General features: G+C 47.7%; 1 protein-coding gene across 1 annotated transcript in view; it reads right to left on the minus strand.

Annotated features, from left to right (window-relative positions):
• The window catches only part of LOC144892180 (uncharacterized), a 54,459-nt gene extending 37,354 nt beyond the window's left edge, over positions 1 to 17,105 (minus strand). Inside the window, exon 1 of the mRNA XM_078777443.1 lies at positions 16,728 to 17,105. Coding sequence (XP_078633569.1) covers positions 16,728 to 17,105 — 378 coding nt within the window. The remainder of the gene's footprint in view (positions 1 to 16,727) is intronic.
• Positions 17,106 to 20,821: the final 3,716 nt, after the last annotated feature.

The following is a 20,821-nucleotide window of genomic DNA, read 5'->3' on the forward strand; positions in this document are numbered from 1 at the left end:
TCCAGCCATGTGACTCTTCAGTGTTGCTTTAATGATGATGAAAGTGGGGTTGTATGAAAGCGGGGTTGTGTGAAAGCGGGGTTGTGTCAAAGCGGGATTGTGTCAAAGCGGGGTTGTGTCAAAAAAGGGTTGTATGAAAGCGGGAAGGCGGAGGAAATCGGTGATCACTGCCAGCAGTTATAAAGTGGCAGTTATAGTTACCCTTTATAATTACCCTTTATAACCCATTAGAAATACCCTTTATAACCCATAAAAACAAGTACAAAAAGTTTTAATTAAAACAAAAGCCGCGTCGTTGTTACACAATGCGTAGATGCAGCTGTGCCTATAACGTCGATGTTATAAGCACAGGACATTCCTATTGATTCGATTACTTGATGTTATTTTTGTGCAAAGTGAAAATATATCTCGGCAATTTCCCGTGTGTGGCGACGAATTTTTAATATATCTCGGCATTTTCCCGTCTGTTATTTCAGGCGGTGTATGACTGACCATGCCGCGATGTAAAAAAAATATATATCTCGGCAATTTCCCCTATGTGGCGACACGTGAACGAAGCTATGCTCCTCTCTGCACATTATTGTGACAACGTATAAATTAAATATTTCATCGTGACGATTGTCATCAAATGGACGAATTTTTAATATATCTCGGCATTTTCCCATCTGTTATTTCGGGCGGTGTATGACTGAGCATGCCGCGATAAAAAAAAAAAAATCTCAATGGACTTGAAGTTACAGGCCTTTGAGAATTCATTTCGTTCTATAAAGGGCAACCTTCATCGGATTTTCTTCCCGTTTTTTTTCAACCGAGTCTAAAACTATGTTAGCGACTGTGAAAAATGAAATGATATATCGAATTTGATTTGAAATAAAACTGTGTGAGAGAGGAAGACACCACGGGCCTACAAAACAGGCCTCAAAGCTATGCGAGTTAATAAAATGGTGGATATTTGTTTATATGAAGCCTCTCCCAAAATGGGTTTAGCTATGGTTCCCAGAATGGGTGGAGCTTTGAGGTTTTGTCTTCTCTGCAAGAACAACAAGAAGAAGAAGAAAAAGAAGCAGTGGTAACAACAACAACAGCAGAGGGCACTCTATGAGCAGCGTCTGCGACGCGGCTAACAACCCTTTACAATTATCCTTCCAAATTACCCTTGCGAATTACCAATTAGAAATACCCTTCATAACCCATAAAAATTATCCATTATAATTACCCTTTACAACCCATTAGAATTACACTTTAGAATTATTCTTTAGAATTACCCTTTAGAATAACTCTTTCGAATTACACTTTTGAATTACCCTTTAGAATTACCCTTTATAATCCTTTACAATTACGCTTTATAATCCTTTGGAATTACCCTTTGAAATTACCCTTTGAAATTACCCTTTGGAATTACCCTTTGGAATTACCCTTTAGAATTACCCTTTAGAATTACCCTTTAGAATTACACTTTAGAATTACCCTTTAGAATTACCCATTAGAATTACACTTTAGAATTACCCTTTAGAATTACCCTTTAGAATTACTCTTTAGAATTACCCTTTAGAATTACCCTTTAGAATTACACTTTAGAATTACCCTTTAGAATTACTCTTTTGAATTACCCTTTAGAATTACCCTTTATAATCCTTTACAATTACGCTTTATAATCCTTTGGAATTACCCTTTGAAATTACCCTTTGAAATTACCCTTTGGAATTACCCTTTGGAATTACCCTTTGGAATTACCCTTTGGAATTACCCTTTAGAATTACCTTTTAGAATTACCCTTTGGAATTACCCTTTGGAATTACCCTTTAGAATTACCCTTTAGAATTACCCTTTAGAATTATCCTTTACAATTACCCTTTGGAATTACCCTTTAGAATTACACCTTATAATTACCCTTTAGAATTACCCTTTAGAATTACCCTTTAGAATTATCCTTTACAATTACCCTTTGGAATTACCCTTTAGAATTACACCTTATAATTACCCTTTGGAATTACCCTTTTAGAATTATCCTTTAGAATTATCTTTTATAATCCTTTAGAATTACCCTTTACAACACTTCAGAATTACCATTTGAATCCTCTTAATCAGGGTTTGTCAACCTTTGTGCCTCCACGGCACCCATGTGTCCAATAAAATATTCCAGGGACCCCCATGGCTAGGCCGAGATAAGATACCCCTCCCATTTTTACGGCATAGCCCATAGGGCAAAGTCATCCAGAACAGTGTTTGCCTGTCTGTATGTATGTATGTATGTATGTATGTATGTATGTATGTATGTATGTATGTATGTATGTATGTATGTGTGTATCCTCAAACGTACACCAATCAGAGCTGAGGATCTGGTCACATGACAGGGGTGATGTGATGTCATTACGGCGGCTGACTCCACACACCGCCATTTTGATTCCTATGCTGTTCAGGCCGAACATATCGTTGAACCTGTCATGTATCATAATCTGCATACTCCACCTTTATGTTTTTCATTCATTGTGAAACACAAACAAACACCTAAAAAACAACAAGACGTGAAACACATGAAAATAAGTCTAAAATAAAATAATATCTTTTATAACTCTCGATTGTGATCGTGTATGTGGTTGTTGTTGTTTGTGAATCAATTCTGTGTTGTTTTATAAATTTTTCTATTGCTTCGCAAATATCACTAATGTACTGTATATATAATTTTTTTGCTCATTTCGTGTCCTAAAAATTTTCTACTGTCATAGAATAATAAATGTTTCCATTCAAACTGCTGTGTGAACAAACCATACTGTCCTGTGATTCCCCTCAGTGAAGAACGGGAAATCACGAATAGCAATCGAGCGTTACTTCGAAGCGTTCAGTTCAAGAGCGGATTTTATATCCACACGCGGGCAGAAGAAACACGAAGAAGAAGCTGGAAGCTTTAACCTGACGTGATCCGCCGAGCAGTCTTCAATCCTGCAAAAAGTAACTCAAACGGATTTAGAATATATAGGGAAAATAATGTACGGATTTATTTACAACGGAATGTCGGGAATACAAAGGAAATGCAATGAACTAAACTCCTAAATTGGGATCCCTCACACCAGACTGATAACACACACGATGCGAGAAGTTAAATGAAAAAAAAGCGTCGTGTGTGTGGGCTTAGCTCAACCACTCGGTCTCATCGGGGTTCGTCCGGAGCTTTGGCAGAAACCGCCCGGTCGTTGGCGGGAAGTGGGCCTCAGTCCGCCTCGTTCGCGTGCTGCAAGGCCTCACCGGACATCTCGCTCGCCCCAACCTCGTCACGCTCCAGCGGCAAGCCACCCTTGTATGCATCGTCCGCTTGGAGAACCGCAGTTCCCAGGCTGCGGCTCTTCCCATTGCCTCTGCATGTCTCCCGGTGGCGTCTTCGACAGGGTCGGTCCAAGCACAAGAGCACGAGGGAGAAGCAGAAGGGAACCAGCGGAGGGCAAGATCGGAGGGCCAGCGATGGTCAGAAAGCAAGAGAATGTCCAACGCAAGAGAGCAGAGAGAGAGAAAATGTTGAACGCCCTCCCTTTATATAATCTCCCCTTGGTGAATCAGCTGGTTCCTTCTTGCCTCTGGGCTTCAGCTGCATGCCGATTGGCCCTCCGTACCATTGGTGTGATCTCCCAATCAAACCCCTCAACCAATCCGTCACGAGGTGGGCATGGCCTCAGCTGGCCTGAACAATGTTTTATCGCCATGTTGGCACAATGCGTGGGCGCTTCCTGGCTGCACATCAGGTGAGTATTATTGTGGGGGGGGAATTTAATTAGTATGGGTGGTGCTATAAGGCCTGCCGAGTGTTTATTGGTGTAGTGCCATAAGGGACAATGGATAAATTACAAGGTCTCACGAACAGGGAAATTAGCATAATCCCTATGATAATTAGCACAAGGCCATCCTCGTATAACCACAAATATACAAGCTTAATCCAACATCCGGGCTGAACAGGTTCCTTGAAGGAGCCGGGGCTCCCACGTCGATCGGAAGAATGGACGCGACAAAAAGCTAGAATTCAGCTGAGTTGCTTTAATGAAATCAAACACTCAGGCACTCTGAAAAACCGTTTATCAGTCAGCAATATATATCTATTCCGCCAGGGGGTTTGCCCAGGCCCGGCGCCAGGGGGCGTGGCCCAGCGTCCTGGCTGCGGCCTGGCAAGTTGAGGGCGAGCCTGGGCGTCCTGGACGAGCCCGGCATGGTGATCGCTCCGCGTCCTTGATAGGTGCAAGGCGATTGTGAAAACTCAGCGGCAGCCGCGACACACGTCCCCCCAGAATCGACTTGCACCGGCAGGGTCAATTTGAGGGGGGTCCTGATGACCCGGCCGAAGCGACCCCTGGCGGGTCGTGGGAGGGGGTCCGGTGAGGTGGTGGGCGGTCGAGTGGGGGGCACCGTGGACGGGGGACGGCCTCGCCGCGGCGGAAGGGCCACCCGTGGTGGGTGGTCGACGTCCACGTGCACCGGCTTGAGGCGGTCCACAGCAATCCGGTCCGACCTGCCGCCGATGTCGATGACGAACGACTTGTCGTCCCGTCGCAGCACCCGGAAGGGCCCGTCGTACGGCGGCTGGAGTGGCCACCGATGTGCGTCGTGACGCACAAAAACATACTCCGCTGTGCGGAGTGCTGGGGGGACGTAGGACTGGGGGTCACCGTGGTGGGATGTTGGCACGGGGGCAAACCGTCGGGCGGCCTCCTGGAGGTCCGAGCGCTGGTGAGCTGCGGACCAGGGACTGGTAGCGTCGGGCACAAATTCGCCCGGGACGCGTAGCACCTGGCCATAGACCAGCTCGGCGGTGGATGCCTGGAGGTCCTCCTTGGGGGCCGTGCGAAGGCCCAAAAGGACCCACGGCAGCCGGTCGGCCCACCCGACGTCTTGAAGGCCGGCCATGAGCGCGGCCTTCATGGAGCGGTGGAATCGCTCGCACAACCCGTTTGCTTGGGGGTGGTAGGCCGTAGTACGGTGGAGCTTGATCCCCAGGTTGCGGGCGACCGCGCCCCACAGCTCGGAGGTGAACTGTGGACCGCGGTCTGACGAGATGTCCGCCGGTGCGCCGAAGCGGGCGACCCAGGTGGCGATGAAAGCCTGCGCCACGTCGGCGGTGGTGGTGGAGACGAGGGGAACGGCCTCCGGCCACCTGGTGGTCCTGTCCACCATGGTGAGCAGGTGTGTGAACCCCCGTGACGGGGGCCCACCAGATCCACGTTGACGTGGTCGAAACGTCGTTCGGGCACGGTGAAAGGTGCCAGCGGGGCCTGGGTGTGTCGGTGGACCTTGGCCCGTTGGCAGGCCGTGCAGGCGCTGGTCCAATCGCGGACGTCCCGACGAAGGCCGTGCCAGACGAAACGCGCCGACACCAGCTTCTGGGAAGCTTTCCGGCCCGGGTGGGAAAGACCGTGGAGGGAGGCGAAGATGCGGCGTTGCCAGGCGACGGGCACGATGGGGCGAGGCTGGCCTTGGGAGACGTCGCAGAGCAGGACAGTGTCCGTGCAGGGGATGTCGGCCAGGCGGAGGCCCGTGTCCGCCGCCCGGAGGGCTTGCACCGTGGTGTCGGTGGTTTGGTCCGCCGCCATAAGCGCAAAATCCACGCGCAGGTGGACCGCGTTCGCGCTGGCCCGGGAAAGACAGTCGGCCACGGCGTTGTTTTTGCCGGCGACGTGCCGGATGTCCGTGGTAAACTCCGACACGGCGGAGAGGTGGCGCTGTTGGCGGGCCGACCATGGCTCCGTGACCTTGGCCATGGCGTAAACCAACGGCTTGTGGTCGACGAACGCCGTGAAAGGTCGGCCCTCCAGGAGGTGGCGGAAATGGCGGACGGCCAGGTGTAGACCGAGGAGCTCCCGGTCAAACGTGCTGTATTTGAGCTCGTTCGGCCGGAGCTGCCGGCTGAAAAAAGCGAGTGGCTGCCAAACCCCGTTCACCCATTGCTCATGTACGGCGCCCACCGCGTAGTCGGAAGCATCCGTGGTGAGGGCGATGGGAGCGTTGAGCACCGGGTGAGCGAGCAGTGTTGCGTCGGCGAGGGCCCGCTTTGAGCCTTGGAAGGCCGCATCCATTGCTGCGGACCAGGCGATGTCGTGCTTGGCCGGCATGCCCCGGAGGGCTTCGTAGAGGGGCCGCATAAGCTGAGCAGCGCGGGGCACGAAGCGGTGATAAAAATTCACCATTCCCAGGAATTCCTGCAGGGCCTTTATGGTGCGGGGACGCGGGAACGTGGTGATGGCCTCGACCTTGGTTGGCAGCGGCACGGCCCCGTTCTTGGTGATGTGATGGCCCAAAAAATCAACGGCCGTCATGCCGAAGTGGCATTTGGCCGGGTTGACGATGAGGCCGTGCTCGCTGAGGCGCTCGAACAGTGTCCGGAGGTGGAGGAGGTGCTCGGCCCGGGACGTGCTGGCGACGAGGATGTCGTCCAGGTAAACGAAAAGGAACGGCAGGTCACGCAGCACGCCGTCCATCAAGCGCTGGAACGCCTGAGCCGCGTTCTTGAGACCAAACGGCATCCGCAAGAATTCGAATAAGCCGAACGGCGTGATGACTGCCGTTTTAGGGACGTCGGCCGCCCTGACAGGTACCTGGTGATATCCCCGTATGAGGTCAATTTTCGAAAAAATGACCCGTCCCGCCAGACGGGCGGAGAAGTCTTGGATATGCGGGATCGGGTACCTGTCGGGGGTGGTAGCGTCATTGAGACGGCGGTAGTCGCCACACGGGCGCCATCCACCCCCCGGCTTTGGCACGATGTGCAGTGGCGAGGCCCACGCGCTATCGGAGCGCCGCACGATGCCGAGGTGCTCCAACGCGTCGAATTCGGCCTTCGCTACGGCGAGCTTGGCTGGGTCGAAGCGGCGGGCCCTGGCGTAGACCGGCGGGCCCGTGGTTGGTATGTGGTGCTCGATCCCATGCCGTACTGCGACGGCCGAAAACGTCGGCCGCGTGAGGGCCGGGAACTCCGTGAGCAGGCGAGCAAACTCGTTCGCCGCCGGGACGGCGCATGCCAGCTCGGTCGGCGCGGAGCTGCTCAATGTGCATACCAGGGAGCTGAAGGTTTCAGCGTTGATTAAACGACGCCGTTGGACGTCCACCAGCAGTCCGTGTGCGCAGAGGAAGTCGGCGCCTAGCAGAGCCACGGGCACGTTGGCGGTTACAAACGTCCAAGCAAAGCGTTGGCCGCCGAAGCAGAGGGTGACGTTGCGCGGGCCGAAGGTGCGGATAGTCGATCCGTTGGCCGCAACTAAGGAGGGGCCGCAAACCGCGGATTGCCTGTCCTGGTCAGAGGCGGGTATGACGCTCAGTTGGGCGCCGGTGTCGCACAGGAAGCGCCGTCCGGACGCTTTATCCGTGATGAACAGTAAGTTGCCCGTGTGGCCGGCGCTCATGGCTGGTAATGAACGCCGGCCCGGCCGTTTCCCGGCCTGCCGAAGGTGCACGGGGGTCGGCATGTCCGGGCCTTCTGTCCGAACCTGGCATGATAGTAACACCACGCTTGGTCAGGTGGAGGCCTCGGTCGTCGTGCCGGAGGTGGTCGGCTCGGTAGAGCGGCCGCCAATGGCGTCGGCAGTTCGGCCGTCGACCGTGCCGGGTGCTCGGGCGCCCTGGGTGTTGCGTCGGACGGCGGTGGGTCCCATGTCGCCGCTACGATGCGCTGTCCTGCGGCGGAGATCTTGTCGGCTTCTCTGGCAAGGGCCCGGGGATCTGTGATCGTCGTGCTTGCCAGGGCGAGGCGTACCGGGTTAGGCAGCTGACGGAAGAACAGCTCCCGGAACAGGATTGCCGGAGAGTGCTCGCCGAGCAGTGAAAGCATGTAGTCCATGCGCTCGGAAGGGCGCGTGTCGCCGAGCTCAGGCAGATCGAGCAGGCGCCGTGCGCGTTCCGCCGATGGGAGGGCGAAAGCATCGAGGAGCAGCTTCTTAATCGCGCCGTATTTGTCAGCGGCTGGCGGGCTTTCGAGGAGGCTCAGGGCGCGGGCCGCGGTAACCGACCCGAGCGCAGCTACCACATGGTGGAAGCGGGTGTCGTCGGCCGTGATGCCTCACAGGGCGAACAGGGACTCCGCCTGTGCGAACCAAACCGCCGCGTGAGCCTCCCAGAAGGTAGGCAGTTTAAGGGCGACTGCCGTGTCCATGTCGATAGGTCACCAATGAAGGAGCCGGGGCTCCCACGTCGATCGGAAGAATGGACGCGACAAAAAGCTAGAATTCATCTGAGTTGCTTTAATGAAATCAAACACTCAGGCACTCTGAAAAACCGTTTATCAGTCAGCAATATATATCTATTCCGCCAGGGGGTTTGCCCAGGCCCGGCGCCAGGGGGCGTGGCCCAGCGTCCTGGCTGCGGCCTGGCAAGTTGAGGGCGAGCCTGGGCGTCCTGGACGAGCCCGGCATGGTGATCGCTCCGCGTCCTTGATAGGTGCAAGGCGATTGTGAAAACTCAGCGGCAGCCGCTACATCCTGACTTACGTACATCGAAAAGGTTCCTCCTACCCCCAATCATCGGAGCATCTACCTATACAGATCTACCTGAATCTATATATTACTACCACAAAATTCCTAACCACACTTTAGTGCTTTTTCTTGTTCTTGATACTCACAAAGAGGTTTTTCGGACTGGCAAATTGGTGATTAAACAAACGATGTTTTATGTTGTCGATGTTTGGTTTCTGTGTTTACAGCGTTTGTCTCTCCGTATGTATGTATGTCCCTCACATATTTATCCTACATATTGGGTGTGTTTTATACCCACAATTACACTTCTGAAAGGTAGAATGTAATTCCATTTGGCTTTGCCAGTTATGTTTCTTTCAACACCCTTTAGGGAACGTTCATATATTACGTCATACATCTGGTTGGGGCGAGTTATCACACTTGATAAATGGGGGGAACTGAAACGATGACAACAGGGTGATGATATATGATGGGGGTGGGCGGGGGTGGTGGGGAGGGGGGAGGTGGTGCATGCCCCCCAGATTATATATCATTAAAACTTTGATTAAGAGCTCTTCAAACATTGAAACATTTCTTATGACTTCCTCCAACCACTGTAAGCCTGGTGTTCATATAAAATCCATGACTATTCGGCCGAACCTTTGAAAGAGTAGATCGGGGTGTGAAACACTAGTCTGGGGTATTGTGTTGTTCATTGCTATGGTGATGCTTGTGATTGATTTTGATTCAATGTGATTCTGTATTGTGATTTTCTGGGCTACTCTGGGATACAAAACGTAAACTGTTCACCTGGCGTAGGTATGCTCTCTACTGCGTGCCGTTCTAGTTTCAAATGAGTTTGTTGTCGAAGTTTCACATGGAATCAGGAACAGACTGGAGCTGGTTGTTCTGCAGATCAAGGATTGTTAGTTTGGTAACTTCAAAATTAAGCGACAAATTATATCTGAAGTACATCCGGTAATGACATTAAATTATTTACTCTCAGTGATTATTTGTTTTTATATTTGGGGATTATTTGGCTTTTGTGGTTGTCCAGGATTTTGATAATCTTGCTATAATTCACCAAATGTCCATCTGTCTGTCTGTTCCCAGGTACCGCAAAAACGGCTGAACCGATCGCAACGATATTTTTTGTGGGTAATCCTGGGACCCCCTGGAGTAAAATAGGCTGCATTGTTTTTCCAATTTTCCAGTTTTTCCAAACACGATGGAATAATATTGTTGCGGATCTTCAAAGCCCGTTCCCGTTGCAAAGGGGAGATTAAGCCCCTTTTTCTCTCTGGGTCTTCGAAACCGCGAGACTGAGTCGCCACTTCCGGGCAGACGTGGAAAAGGGTCTCGGGACAATTTCGCACGTACCTTGAGTACCCACGCCGCAGTGGAAGCGGGGATTGAGTCTCACACGAACCACGCGTGATTGCGTACGCCCGAGCGGATGGCGTATCACGTGACCCGTGCTGTTACCTTTCTTATAGAACCCGATCAGAGCGATCTAATTCGTACCATGCTAAGCCAATGATGGAAAACACAAGATGGTCGAATCAAAAGGAAGAACAGATTTATATACTATTTACAATGATTTGGAAATCCCGGTGTGTGTACCCTGGATAAGAATAGGTACACCGTATCCCTGCGTGTCGTAAGAGACGACTAAGAGGGTTGGCGTCAGGAAGGGCATCCGGCCATAAAAACATTGCCTCAAAAAGGGAACCATGACAATTACAACTACATATGGGCAGGGTACAGCCCGAAGTGGAGATCGGTTTCTGAGGTTTGGGACATGGAATGTAGGGACAATGACAGGGAGATCAGGAGAAGTGGTGGAAGTATTGGTCAGAAGAAGAGTGGACATATGTTGTGTGCAAGAGACGAGATGGAAGGGAAGTGGTGTGAGAATGGTGAAGGGTAGGCAGGGACAGAAATACAAGTTTGTGTGGCAAGGGTGCCCGGAGGGTGTGAATGGTGTTGGTGTCCTGTTTTCTGAGGAGTTTGTAGACAGTGTGGTGAGTGTGACTAAAGTGAGTGATAGGTTGATGATGGTGAAAATGATGATTGGAAAGCTCTTGGTGAACGTCATCTCGGGATATGCTCGGCAGGTTGGTCGAAGCGATGAAGAGAAGGACAAGTTCTGGTGTGCGATAGAGAAGCTGATGGAAAATGTGAAAGATGAGGAAGTTGTTGTGGTAGGAGGAGACCTAAATGGACATGTGGGAAGGAGTATGGATGGTTTTGACGGAGTTCATGGGGGTTACGGATATGGTGTGAGAAATGGAGAAGGTGAAAGGATTTTGGAGTTTGCTGATGGAGCTGATTTGTTGATTTGTAATACTCAGTTCCAGAAAGAGGATAATAAGCTTGTTACATACACGACAGGTGGGTCGACGACAACCGTTGACTACCTGATGGTGCGTGGGCGAGATAGGGGGCACCTCCGGGACACAAAGGTGATCCCGGGGGAGGAGGCTGTTTCACAGCACCACTTGGTTGTCTGCGACGTAAGGGTGAAAGGTGCGAGGAGAGCTCGGCGGGTGAAGTACCAACCGAGAATGAAGGTGTGGAGGTTGAAAGAGGTGACAAGTAAGGGAGGCATTAAAAGAGAGGCTGAGTAGGGTTGAGGATGATGTGGTTGAGCTTGAAAGTGGTTGGATGTCAATGAAAGCCTGTCTGTTGGGAGCCGTTGGTGAGGTATGTGGATGGACAAAAGGACCACCGAGGCACTCGGAAACATGGTGGTGGGATGATGAAGTTGGAAAGAGGATTGACGAGAAGAGGAAGAAGTTCAAGGAGTGGCAGAAGGCGAAGGGTACGGGAGCAGAAACAGCAGAGCATGAAAGTTATAAGGCAGCCAGGAAGGCTGCAAAGAAAGAGGTAGCAAAGGCGCAGGAGGCATGTAGGAAAATGTTCGGAGAACGCTTGGATTCGGAAGAGGGTCAGAAAGCAGTATTCAGGATTGCAAAGCAGATAGCGAAAGAGAGGTGTGATGTGATGGGGGTGAGTTGCTTGAAGGATGAAGTGGGACAAATCGTTGTCGACCCAGATGGAATGAAAGGAAGATGGAAAAGATATATGGAAATGCTGTTGAATACAGAGAATGAATGGGATGGCAACATAGAGAGTAACCCTGTTTTAGGACCGGCAGAGAAGATAACTGAGAAGGAAGTTGAGGAAGCGATAAAAGCAATGAAGGGTAGAAAAGCGGGAGGGCCGACGGGAGTTGTGGGAGATATGTTGAAGGCAGCAGGAAGTTGGGGTGTGAAGAGAATGACAGAGATCTGTAATCTGGTGGTGAAAGAAGGCTGCATTCCAGTGGCTTGGGAACTGAGTACCCTCATCCCTCTATACAAGGGGAAAGGTGACCCTCTGGAGTGTGGCTCGTACCGAGCGATAAAGTTATTGGAGCATGGAATGAAGGTATTGGAAAGGGTGTTGGAGAGGAGGATAAGGAAGAAAGTGAAGATCGACGAAATGCAGTTTGGATTCATGCCAGGAAGAGGAATGACAGACGCGCTTTTCATTGTGAGGCAGTTGCAGGAGAAGTACATGGAGAAGAGGAAGAAGTTGTTTCTTGGGTTTGTTGATCTGGAGAAAGCATTCGATAGGGTACCACGCAAAGTATTGACATGGGCATTGAGGAAGTTAGGAGTGGAGGAATGGTTGATCAGAGTTGTGATGGCAATGTACAAAAGAGCGCGCACAGCTGTAAGGACGAAGGACGGGAACAGTGGTGAGTTTGAGGTGAAGGTGGGAATGCATCAGGGGTCGGTACTAAGTCCACTACTATTTGTAGCTGTGATGGAGGTGCTGGCTCAGAACGTAAAGGAGGGTTTACCGTGGGAGTTGTTGTATGCAGATGATCTGGTGTTGATTGCGGAAAGTATGGATGGACTGAAGGAAAAGATGAACACGTGGAAGGAATGTATGGAGACAAAAGGTCTGAAGGTGAATATCGGAAAGACGAAGGTGATGGCAAGTGGTAAAGCATGTGGTGAGGTGGAAAGAACTGGGAAGTGGCCCTGTGCTGTGTGTAGGAAGGGTGTCGGAGTGAACTCCATTCAATGTACAATGTGCGCTGAGTGGGTTCATCAAAAATGTAGTGGTCTGAGAGGGTCATTAACCAGTGTGGCAGCTACATTCAAATGTAAGGTGTGCACAGAAGGAGCTGCAGATGGAGGAAATGTTGAGTTGGATCTTGGAGACGGCGTGAAGCTGGAAGGTGTGAAAACATTTTGCTACCTCGGAGACATGCTGAATGGAGAAGGTGGATCAGACTCGGCAACGGTTGCTCGAGTGAGATGTGCATGGAAGAAGTTTCGGGAACTGGGTGGCGTGCTGATGATGAGGGGAGTGTCGTTGAAGCTGAAGGGAAAGGTGTATGCTGCATGTGTGAGAAGTGTTATGATTTATGGGAGCGAGACATGGGTAATGAACGAAGAGCAGCAACGAAGGTTGGAAAGGGTGGAAATGCGAATGGTTCGGTGGATGTGTGGAGTATCGTTGAGAGAGAGGAAGACAAATGATGAATTGCGAAAGATGCTGGGAATAGAGCCTATGATTGATGCTGTGAAGAGGAACAGATTGAGATGGTTTGGTCATGTGTTGAGGAAGGATGAAAGTGACTGGTTGAGAAGAGTGATGGAAATGAATGTAGAGGGAAGCAGAGGACGGGGAAGACCGAAAAAGACTTGGCTAAAGATGGTGGAAGAAGAAATGCGGGCAAGGGGGTTAACAAGGAGAGATGCAGAAAATAGGGCAAAATGGAGAAGATTGTCATGGGGACCGCAAGGCTAACCCCCGCTCTAGCAGGGAAAATGGCCTTTAAAATGCATGTTGTTGTTGTTGTTACAATGATTTGGAAGAAGAAGAGACACAGGGCAGTCTTAATCAGTCTTACTTACAGTCACGTGAAAAAGTAAGTACACCCCATGTAAAGTTTTGACCTTTTCAACATATTTCAACATACAGCTATTTGATCTTCATTTCAACAATATTGATAGATCAAGGTGATATAATATAACAAATATCATGAAACATTTACCTTTTGTAGTCCATTGTATAATTTAAATAAACATAAATGCAAATTTCGCATGTGGAAAAAGAAAGTACACCCCTACATTTGTCACTACTTCAAATACCTAAAATTAGAATCAGGTGCACCAGCTCAGGTGCAAATGATTAGAACATCGTTAGAGAGGATCTTGGAGGGATCTGTCTTATTTAAACCTCAGACATTTAGTTTGGTTTGCTCTTTGTTGTTGAAGTGCGCGGCGTCACCATGCCTAGATCAAAAGAGCGCTCTGAGGCCTTCAGAAAGAAGGTTATAGATGCCTACGAGTCTGGGAAGGGATTTAAAAAGATCTCCAAACAATTTGAAATAAATCATTCGACTGTCCAGACGATCATCCACAAGTGGAGAAGATTCCAAACAACTGCCAACTTGTTCAAGCCAGGCCGCCCCAGCAAGTTCAGCCTGAGAGCAGACCGCAAGATGCTGAAAGAAGTCTCGAAGAACCCCAGAATGTCATCACGGGACCTACAGGTAGCTCTTGCCACTGTTGATGTCAAAGTGCACGAGTCTACCATTAGAAAGAGGCTGCACAAATTTGATCTACATGGGAGGTGTGCCTGGAGGAAACCTTTGCTGTCCAGAAAGAACATCAGGGAAAGACTAAGGTTTGCCAATGAACACCTGGGCAAAGACCAGCACTTCTGGAACAATGTGCTCTGGACAGATGAGTCAAAGGTAGAGCTATTTGGCCACAGTACCAGAAGACATGTTTGGCGAAAACCAAAGACAGCATTTGACCACAAGAACCTGATACCAACTGTAAAGCATGGTGGTGGAAATATTATGGTTTGGGGCTGCTTTGCTGCATCAGGGCCTGGGCAGCTCACCATCATTGAATCCACTGTGAATTCTTCATTGTACCAGAGGGTGCTTGAGTATAATGTGAGGCCATCTGTCGGAAAGTTGAAGCTCAACTGAAGGTGGACCTTGCAACATGACAATGACCCTAAACATACCAGTAAATCCATCAAGGAATGGCTGAAAAGAAAGAAATGGAGGGTTCTGGAATGGCCAAGTCAAAGCCCGGGTCTAAATCCCATCGAGATGTTGTGGGAGGATTTGAAACGAGCTGTGCATGCAGGAAACCCCTCAAAAATTGCACAGCTGAAATAATTCTGCATGGAGGAGTGGGCAAAAATTTCTCCCAGTCGATGTCAGAGACTGGTACACAGTTATAAGAAATGCCTACTTGAGGTTGTTTCTGCCAAAGGGGGCAATACCACCTATTAGATCCAAGGGTGTACTTACGTTTTCCACATGCGAAATTTGCATTTATGTTTATTTAAATTATACAATGGACTACATAGCTGTATGTTGAAATATGTTGAAAAAGTCAAAACTTTACATGGGGTGTACTTACTTTTTCACGTGACTGTGTAAAGCTCAGACAATGGGCCCACATACACAAACAGGGAGATGGAGGAAGAGGAGTTCGCGCGCAAAGCGCGCCTGCTTCGGTCGCTCTGGGAACAGCTCACCTGGTGTGGCCCCCTGGCGGTCACAGCACGTGTCCCGGCGAAGGCAGGCAGGCAGGAAAATCCTCGCGGTGCATATATCGGCAAAGGCAGGCAGAAGGAAAATACGCGTGTCTGTGGCCCGGTGCGGGTCGTCTTTACAGTGCGATTAAGACTGCGCGGAGCATGGGGAGCAGGGCAAAGTTCGTATACACAGACTTATTCAGTTCCTCCGACATGACTCGACACAACGCAATCTCACGCGCATCTTCTCACAACTCCGATTCGTAACTCTTCTCACCCGAACTGCTCTGACTCTCAACTCATAACTCAGCGTGTCTCCTCTGGGGTCTGACGTGGGGGGCTCTGGGCACAGGGTTATATCGCCCCGCCCTAGCCCACATCAAATGTTGCAAACCCCGGCTCTTGCGCCAGTGGTAAGCCACTCCCCTCCAGCCCTGATTGGCGGCTCGTTCTTACCGGTCACTCCCACTCCTCCTGCCCCGCCTTCCTTCGGCCTCGGTCGACTTGTTCAGGCCTGCCTCATGGTATTTTGCACCAAAACCAAAAGCATTGAAGCATAATAAGGGCACCTAATTTTCACTGGCCTACTCCGCAAAACTAACACAGGAAAAGGACTACGCTTACATTTACTAAGAAATAACTGAACTATTGCAAGGCTACATGTTGTCGTGTAACTAACTAGGAGGGGAAATTAACCTTTATTATAGAACCACAAAACCGCAACAATATTTACCGATATGAACAGTGATGTGGCTTTTATTGAAATTATACAAATACTGCTTAGATTTTGAGGAGAATTATGAACCTGCCACGAATGTGGAAGTGGACAGATGACGGCAATGCGCGGGTTTGATAATATCCAAATACAACCGTCATTTAAAACAGTATCTTGTTAAAGTATCAATTGATGATTGGAATTGAGTGAATACAATTACGATTTTGAATTCGTAATTGTATTCACCCACCCCTACGGAACTTCACATCAGAATTTCAACATTTGTTTGTCACGAATGTTGTTAAAAGTTTTTATTTATTTATTAATGTTATTTAATTTGTGATTGGAGTTATGTTGTTTGGAATGAAAAAAGAGATATTGAGTTTAAGTGAATGAGGACATGCCGTGATGGTTTCTACTTTCTAAACATGAAATTCGCGGATCGCCAAATGCAGATTCGCCACGGACCCACGATCAATGTTTCTATATGTGAACGAACCCGTTTGTTTGTGAACGGGTACGTTTTTCATGGAAGTCCTTCACAAACTTGCTGACCATGTCTGATGTGTGACAAAAGGTGCTACAGGAATGTGGAAGTTATTGGTTTCATGCTTTAGCATTCGCCGTTTCTGCATTGTCTGTTTGCTTCTAGCCTCTCACCCGTGCATAGCACGGGTACCTCACCAGTAATAATAATGTCGTTTTTCGAATATCATTTTTGTTGATTTTGTGAGTTCATTTTGAGAGGAATTGTGGAAAATTAAAATAAAGAAATTCCATATCGACCGACTCTTTTATTTTCAATCATAAATACAACAGGGGGGTTACGACTTCCTTTCATACACACTTTGCATACATTGCTTTGCATTAATGTTTGTACTTTAAATAACTTGTACATAATGTGCATAATCCCATGGGAATAATGCGATTCCCTGATAATTTGTAGGAGCTGTTTGGGAATAAGTTAACTCTTGATCAGAGCAATGGAGATCGTACAGATTTTGACAAGAGAAGGGACAGGAACAGACCAGCTGGTTTTGGTACAGCCACAGTTTAGTGAGTTTGGTTAGTTTGTCAAACACTCCACGAGGAAGAGACTTCAGCTGGTTTCGGTCCAGTTCCAGATGTGTGAGTTGTGTTAGTTTATCAAACACTCCACTAGGAAGAGACGGAAGCTGGTTTTGGTCCAGATCCAGACGTGTGAGTTGTGTTAGTTTATCAAACACTCCACTAGGAAGAGACTTCAGCTGGTTATAGTCCAGATCCAGACGTGTGAGTTGTGTTAGTTTATCAAACACTCCACTAGGAAGAGACGGAAGCTGGTTTTGGTCCAGATCCAGGATTGTTAGTTTGGTAACATCAAATTTAACAGCAAAATATATCTGTCGTACATCCGGTAATGACATTAAATTATTTACTCTCAGTGATTATTTGTTTTTATATTTGGGGATTATTTGGCTTTTGTAGTTTTCAAGGATTTTGATAATCTTGCTATAATTCACCAAATATCCATCTGTCCGTCTGTTCCCAGGTCCCGCAAAAACGGCTGAACCGATCGCAACGATATTTTGGGTGGGTAATCCTGGGACCCCATGGAGTAAAATAGGCTGTATTGTTTTTCCAATTTTCCAGTTTTTCCAAACACGATGGAAAAATATTTACCGATATGAAGTGATGTGGCTTTTTTTGAAATTCTTCAAATACTGCTTAGATTTTGATGAGAATTATGAACCTGCCGCGAATGTGGAAGTGGACAGATGACGGCAATGTGCGGGTTTGATAATATCCAAACACAACCGTCATTTAAAACAGTATCTTGTTAAAGTATCAATTGATGATTGGAATTGAGTGAAAACAATTACGATTTTGAATTCGTAATTGTATTCACCCACCGGTATGGAACTTCACATCAGGACTTATACATTTGTTTATGTCACGAATGTTGTTAAAAGTTTATTTTTTATATTAATGCTATTTAATTTGTGATTGGAGTTATGTTGTTTCGAATGAAAAAAAAGATATCGACTTCAAGTGAATGAGGACATGCCGGGATGGTTTCTACTTTCTAAACGTGAAACTTGCGGATCGCCATATGCAGATTCGCCACGGACGGCAATGTATAAAAGAGCGCGCACAGCTGTAAGGACGAAGGACGGGAACAGTGGTGAGTTTGAGGTGAAGGTGGGAGTGCATCAGGGGTCGGTACTAAGTCCACTAGTATTTGTAGCTGTGATGGAGGTGCTGGATCTGAACGTAAAGGAGGGTGTACTGTGGGAGTTGTTGTATGCAGATGATCTGGTGTTGATTGCAGAAAGTATGGATGGACTGAAGGAGAAGATGAACAAGTGGAAGTAATGTATGGAGACAAAAGGTCTGAAGGTGAATATCGGAAAATCGAAGGTGATGGCAAGTGGTAAAGCATGTGGTCAGGTGGAAAGAACTGGGAAGTGGCCATGTGCTTTGTGCAGGAAGGGTGTCGGAGTGAATTCCATTCAATGTACAATGTGTGCTGAGTGGGTTCATCAAAAATGTAGTAGTTTGAGAGGGTCATTAACCAGTGTGGCAGCTACAATCAAGTGTTCGGTGTGCAAAGAGGGAGCTGCAGATGAAGGAAATGTTGAGTTGGATCTTGGAGACGGCGTGAAGCTGGAAGGTGTGAAAACATTTTTGTTACCTAGGAGATGTGCTGAATGGAGAAGGTGTATCAGACTTGGCAACGGTTGCTTGAGTGAGATGTGCATGGAAGAAGTTTCGGGAACTGACTGGCATGCTGACGAGGAGGGGAGTGCCGTTGAAGCTAAAGGGAAAGGTGAATGCTGCATGTGTGAGAAGTGTTATGATTTATGGGAGCGAGACATGGGTAATGAACGTAGAGCAGCAACGAAGGCTGGAAAGGGTGGAAATGCGAATGGTTCGGTGGATGTGTGGAGTATCGTTGAGAGAGAGGAAGACAAATGATGAATTGCGAAAGAAGATGGGAATAGAGCCTGTGATGGATGCTGTGAAGAGGAACAGGTTGAGATGGTTTGGTCATGTGTTGAGGAAGGATGAAAGCGACTGGTGTAGAAGAGTGATGGAAATGAATGTAGAAGGAAGTAGAGGACGGGGAAGACCGAGAAAGACTTGGCTAAAGATGGTGGAAGAAGAAATGCGGGCAAGGGGGTTAACAAGGGGAGATGCAGAAAATAGGGCAAAATGGAGAAGATTGTCATGGGGACCGCAAGGCTAACCCCCGCTCTTGCAAGGAAAATGGCCTTAAAATGCCTGTTGTTGTTGTTGTTTTGATTATTTGTTTTTATATTTGGGGATTATTGGCTTTTGTAGTTGTCCTCATTTTGATAATAATAATAATGTTGTAGTTTTTAAACATCATTATTGTTGATTTTGTGTGTTTTGTGAATCCAGAGGGTCAGATAATCATTGCTGGGACGAATGCGGGCCCATTGGATGTTATAAAGCCAGGTGTACTGAAGGCTGGTCACGTGACTGGGTCAAGACTTAAAGAAAACACAAGAAGAATAAAGACCTTCCACCAGGTGTTGTAAAAACATAAAATACCCACAAATGAAAGGAACAAGTTCAGTGGCGACACCACAACGAAAAACACCAAAGTTCATCCTCATCATATCATGGACCTCAGGAGTTTTTATACCAAAAAACATGTTGGTGAAGTCTTTAGGTGAAACATGGAAGCAGCTTGGACGTGATGATACCCAACAGGTGAATCATTCTGACCTGATGATACCAAGCAGGTGAATCATTCTGATTTGATAATACCTATCAGGTGAATCATTCTGACCTGATGATACCGAGCAGGTGAATCATTCTGATTTGATAATACCTATCAGGTGAATCATTCTGATCTGACGATACCGAGCAGGTAAATCATTCTGATCTGATGATCCCGAGCAGGTGAATCATTCTGATCTGATGATACCGAGCAGGTGAATCATTCTGATTTGATAATACCTATCAGGTGAATCATTCTGATCTGACGATACCGAGCAGGTAAATCATTCTGATCTGATGATCCCGAGCAGGTGAATCATTCTGATCTGATGATACTAAGCAGGTGAATCATTCTGATCTGACGATACCAAGCAGGTGAATCATTCTGATTTGATAATACCTATCAGGTGAATCATTCTGACCTGATGATACCTCGAATGTGAATCATTCTGATTTGATAATACCTATCAGGTGAATCATGCTGATCTGACGATAACGAGCAGGTAAATCATTCTGATCTGATGATCCCGAGCAGGTGAATCATTCTGATCTGATGATACCGAGCAGGTGAATCATTCTGATTTGATGACATCTCACAGGTGAATCACTCAGACCTGATTATTCCCAACAGGTGAATTACGCAGACCTGATTTGACCCAACAGGTGAATCAGCTATATTTGGACCATCTGTCTAATAACATAACACTGATCCGGTGTCTGTGTGTCCGTTTGTGTGTTCACACTTGCCCGGTCCGTTTCCTCTCCAAAATGTGAGGATGTGCTCACCGACGAGCGCCAGACACTGTGACATGTTCTTGGAAAAACATCAAACTGATGAATTTCATATTTAATTTTGAGAGAAGTAACACAGGTACCGCACCTTCCTAAACCGTGCATTTAAAAATAACTTTCAAATTAATCGTTTATTCCTGAATTTGACAAAGTAATTTCATATTATCTCATGAAAGTGTGAGCTGATGCAAACTACACGCATGTTGCTCATGTCACCACCTCATGTATGGAGTTTCTGTTTTGCTTTCCAAAAAAACAGCTTTAATAAAGCTCCTGTAGATCTTTCAAATGAAATATTACACTTGTCTGGAAGTTCTGCAGATGGAAAAATGTGGATCTGCAAAGCATGTCATTTGATAATGAAAGGAGGAAAGATGCCAGGACAAGGCAAATGTAACAAAATGACACTAAAACCACAATCAACAGAACTGAGAGACCTGAATTCTTTGGAATTAAGACAAATATCACAACGGATCCCTTTCATGATCTTGTTGTTCTTCCACATGGCAAACAACATGGGATCCATGGACCTGCTGTCAATGTCCTTTCCAAGCTCAATGTTGTACGTAAATAGTTTGATCCATCGAAGGTTGATCCAGGT

The sequence above is a fragment of the Myxine glutinosa genome, chromosome 5, assembly GCF_964187855.1.
Source record: "Myxine glutinosa chromosome 5, kmMyxGlut1.1, whole genome shotgun sequence".
NCBI lineage: Eukaryota > Metazoa > Chordata > Myxini > Myxiniformes > Myxinidae > Myxine > Myxine glutinosa.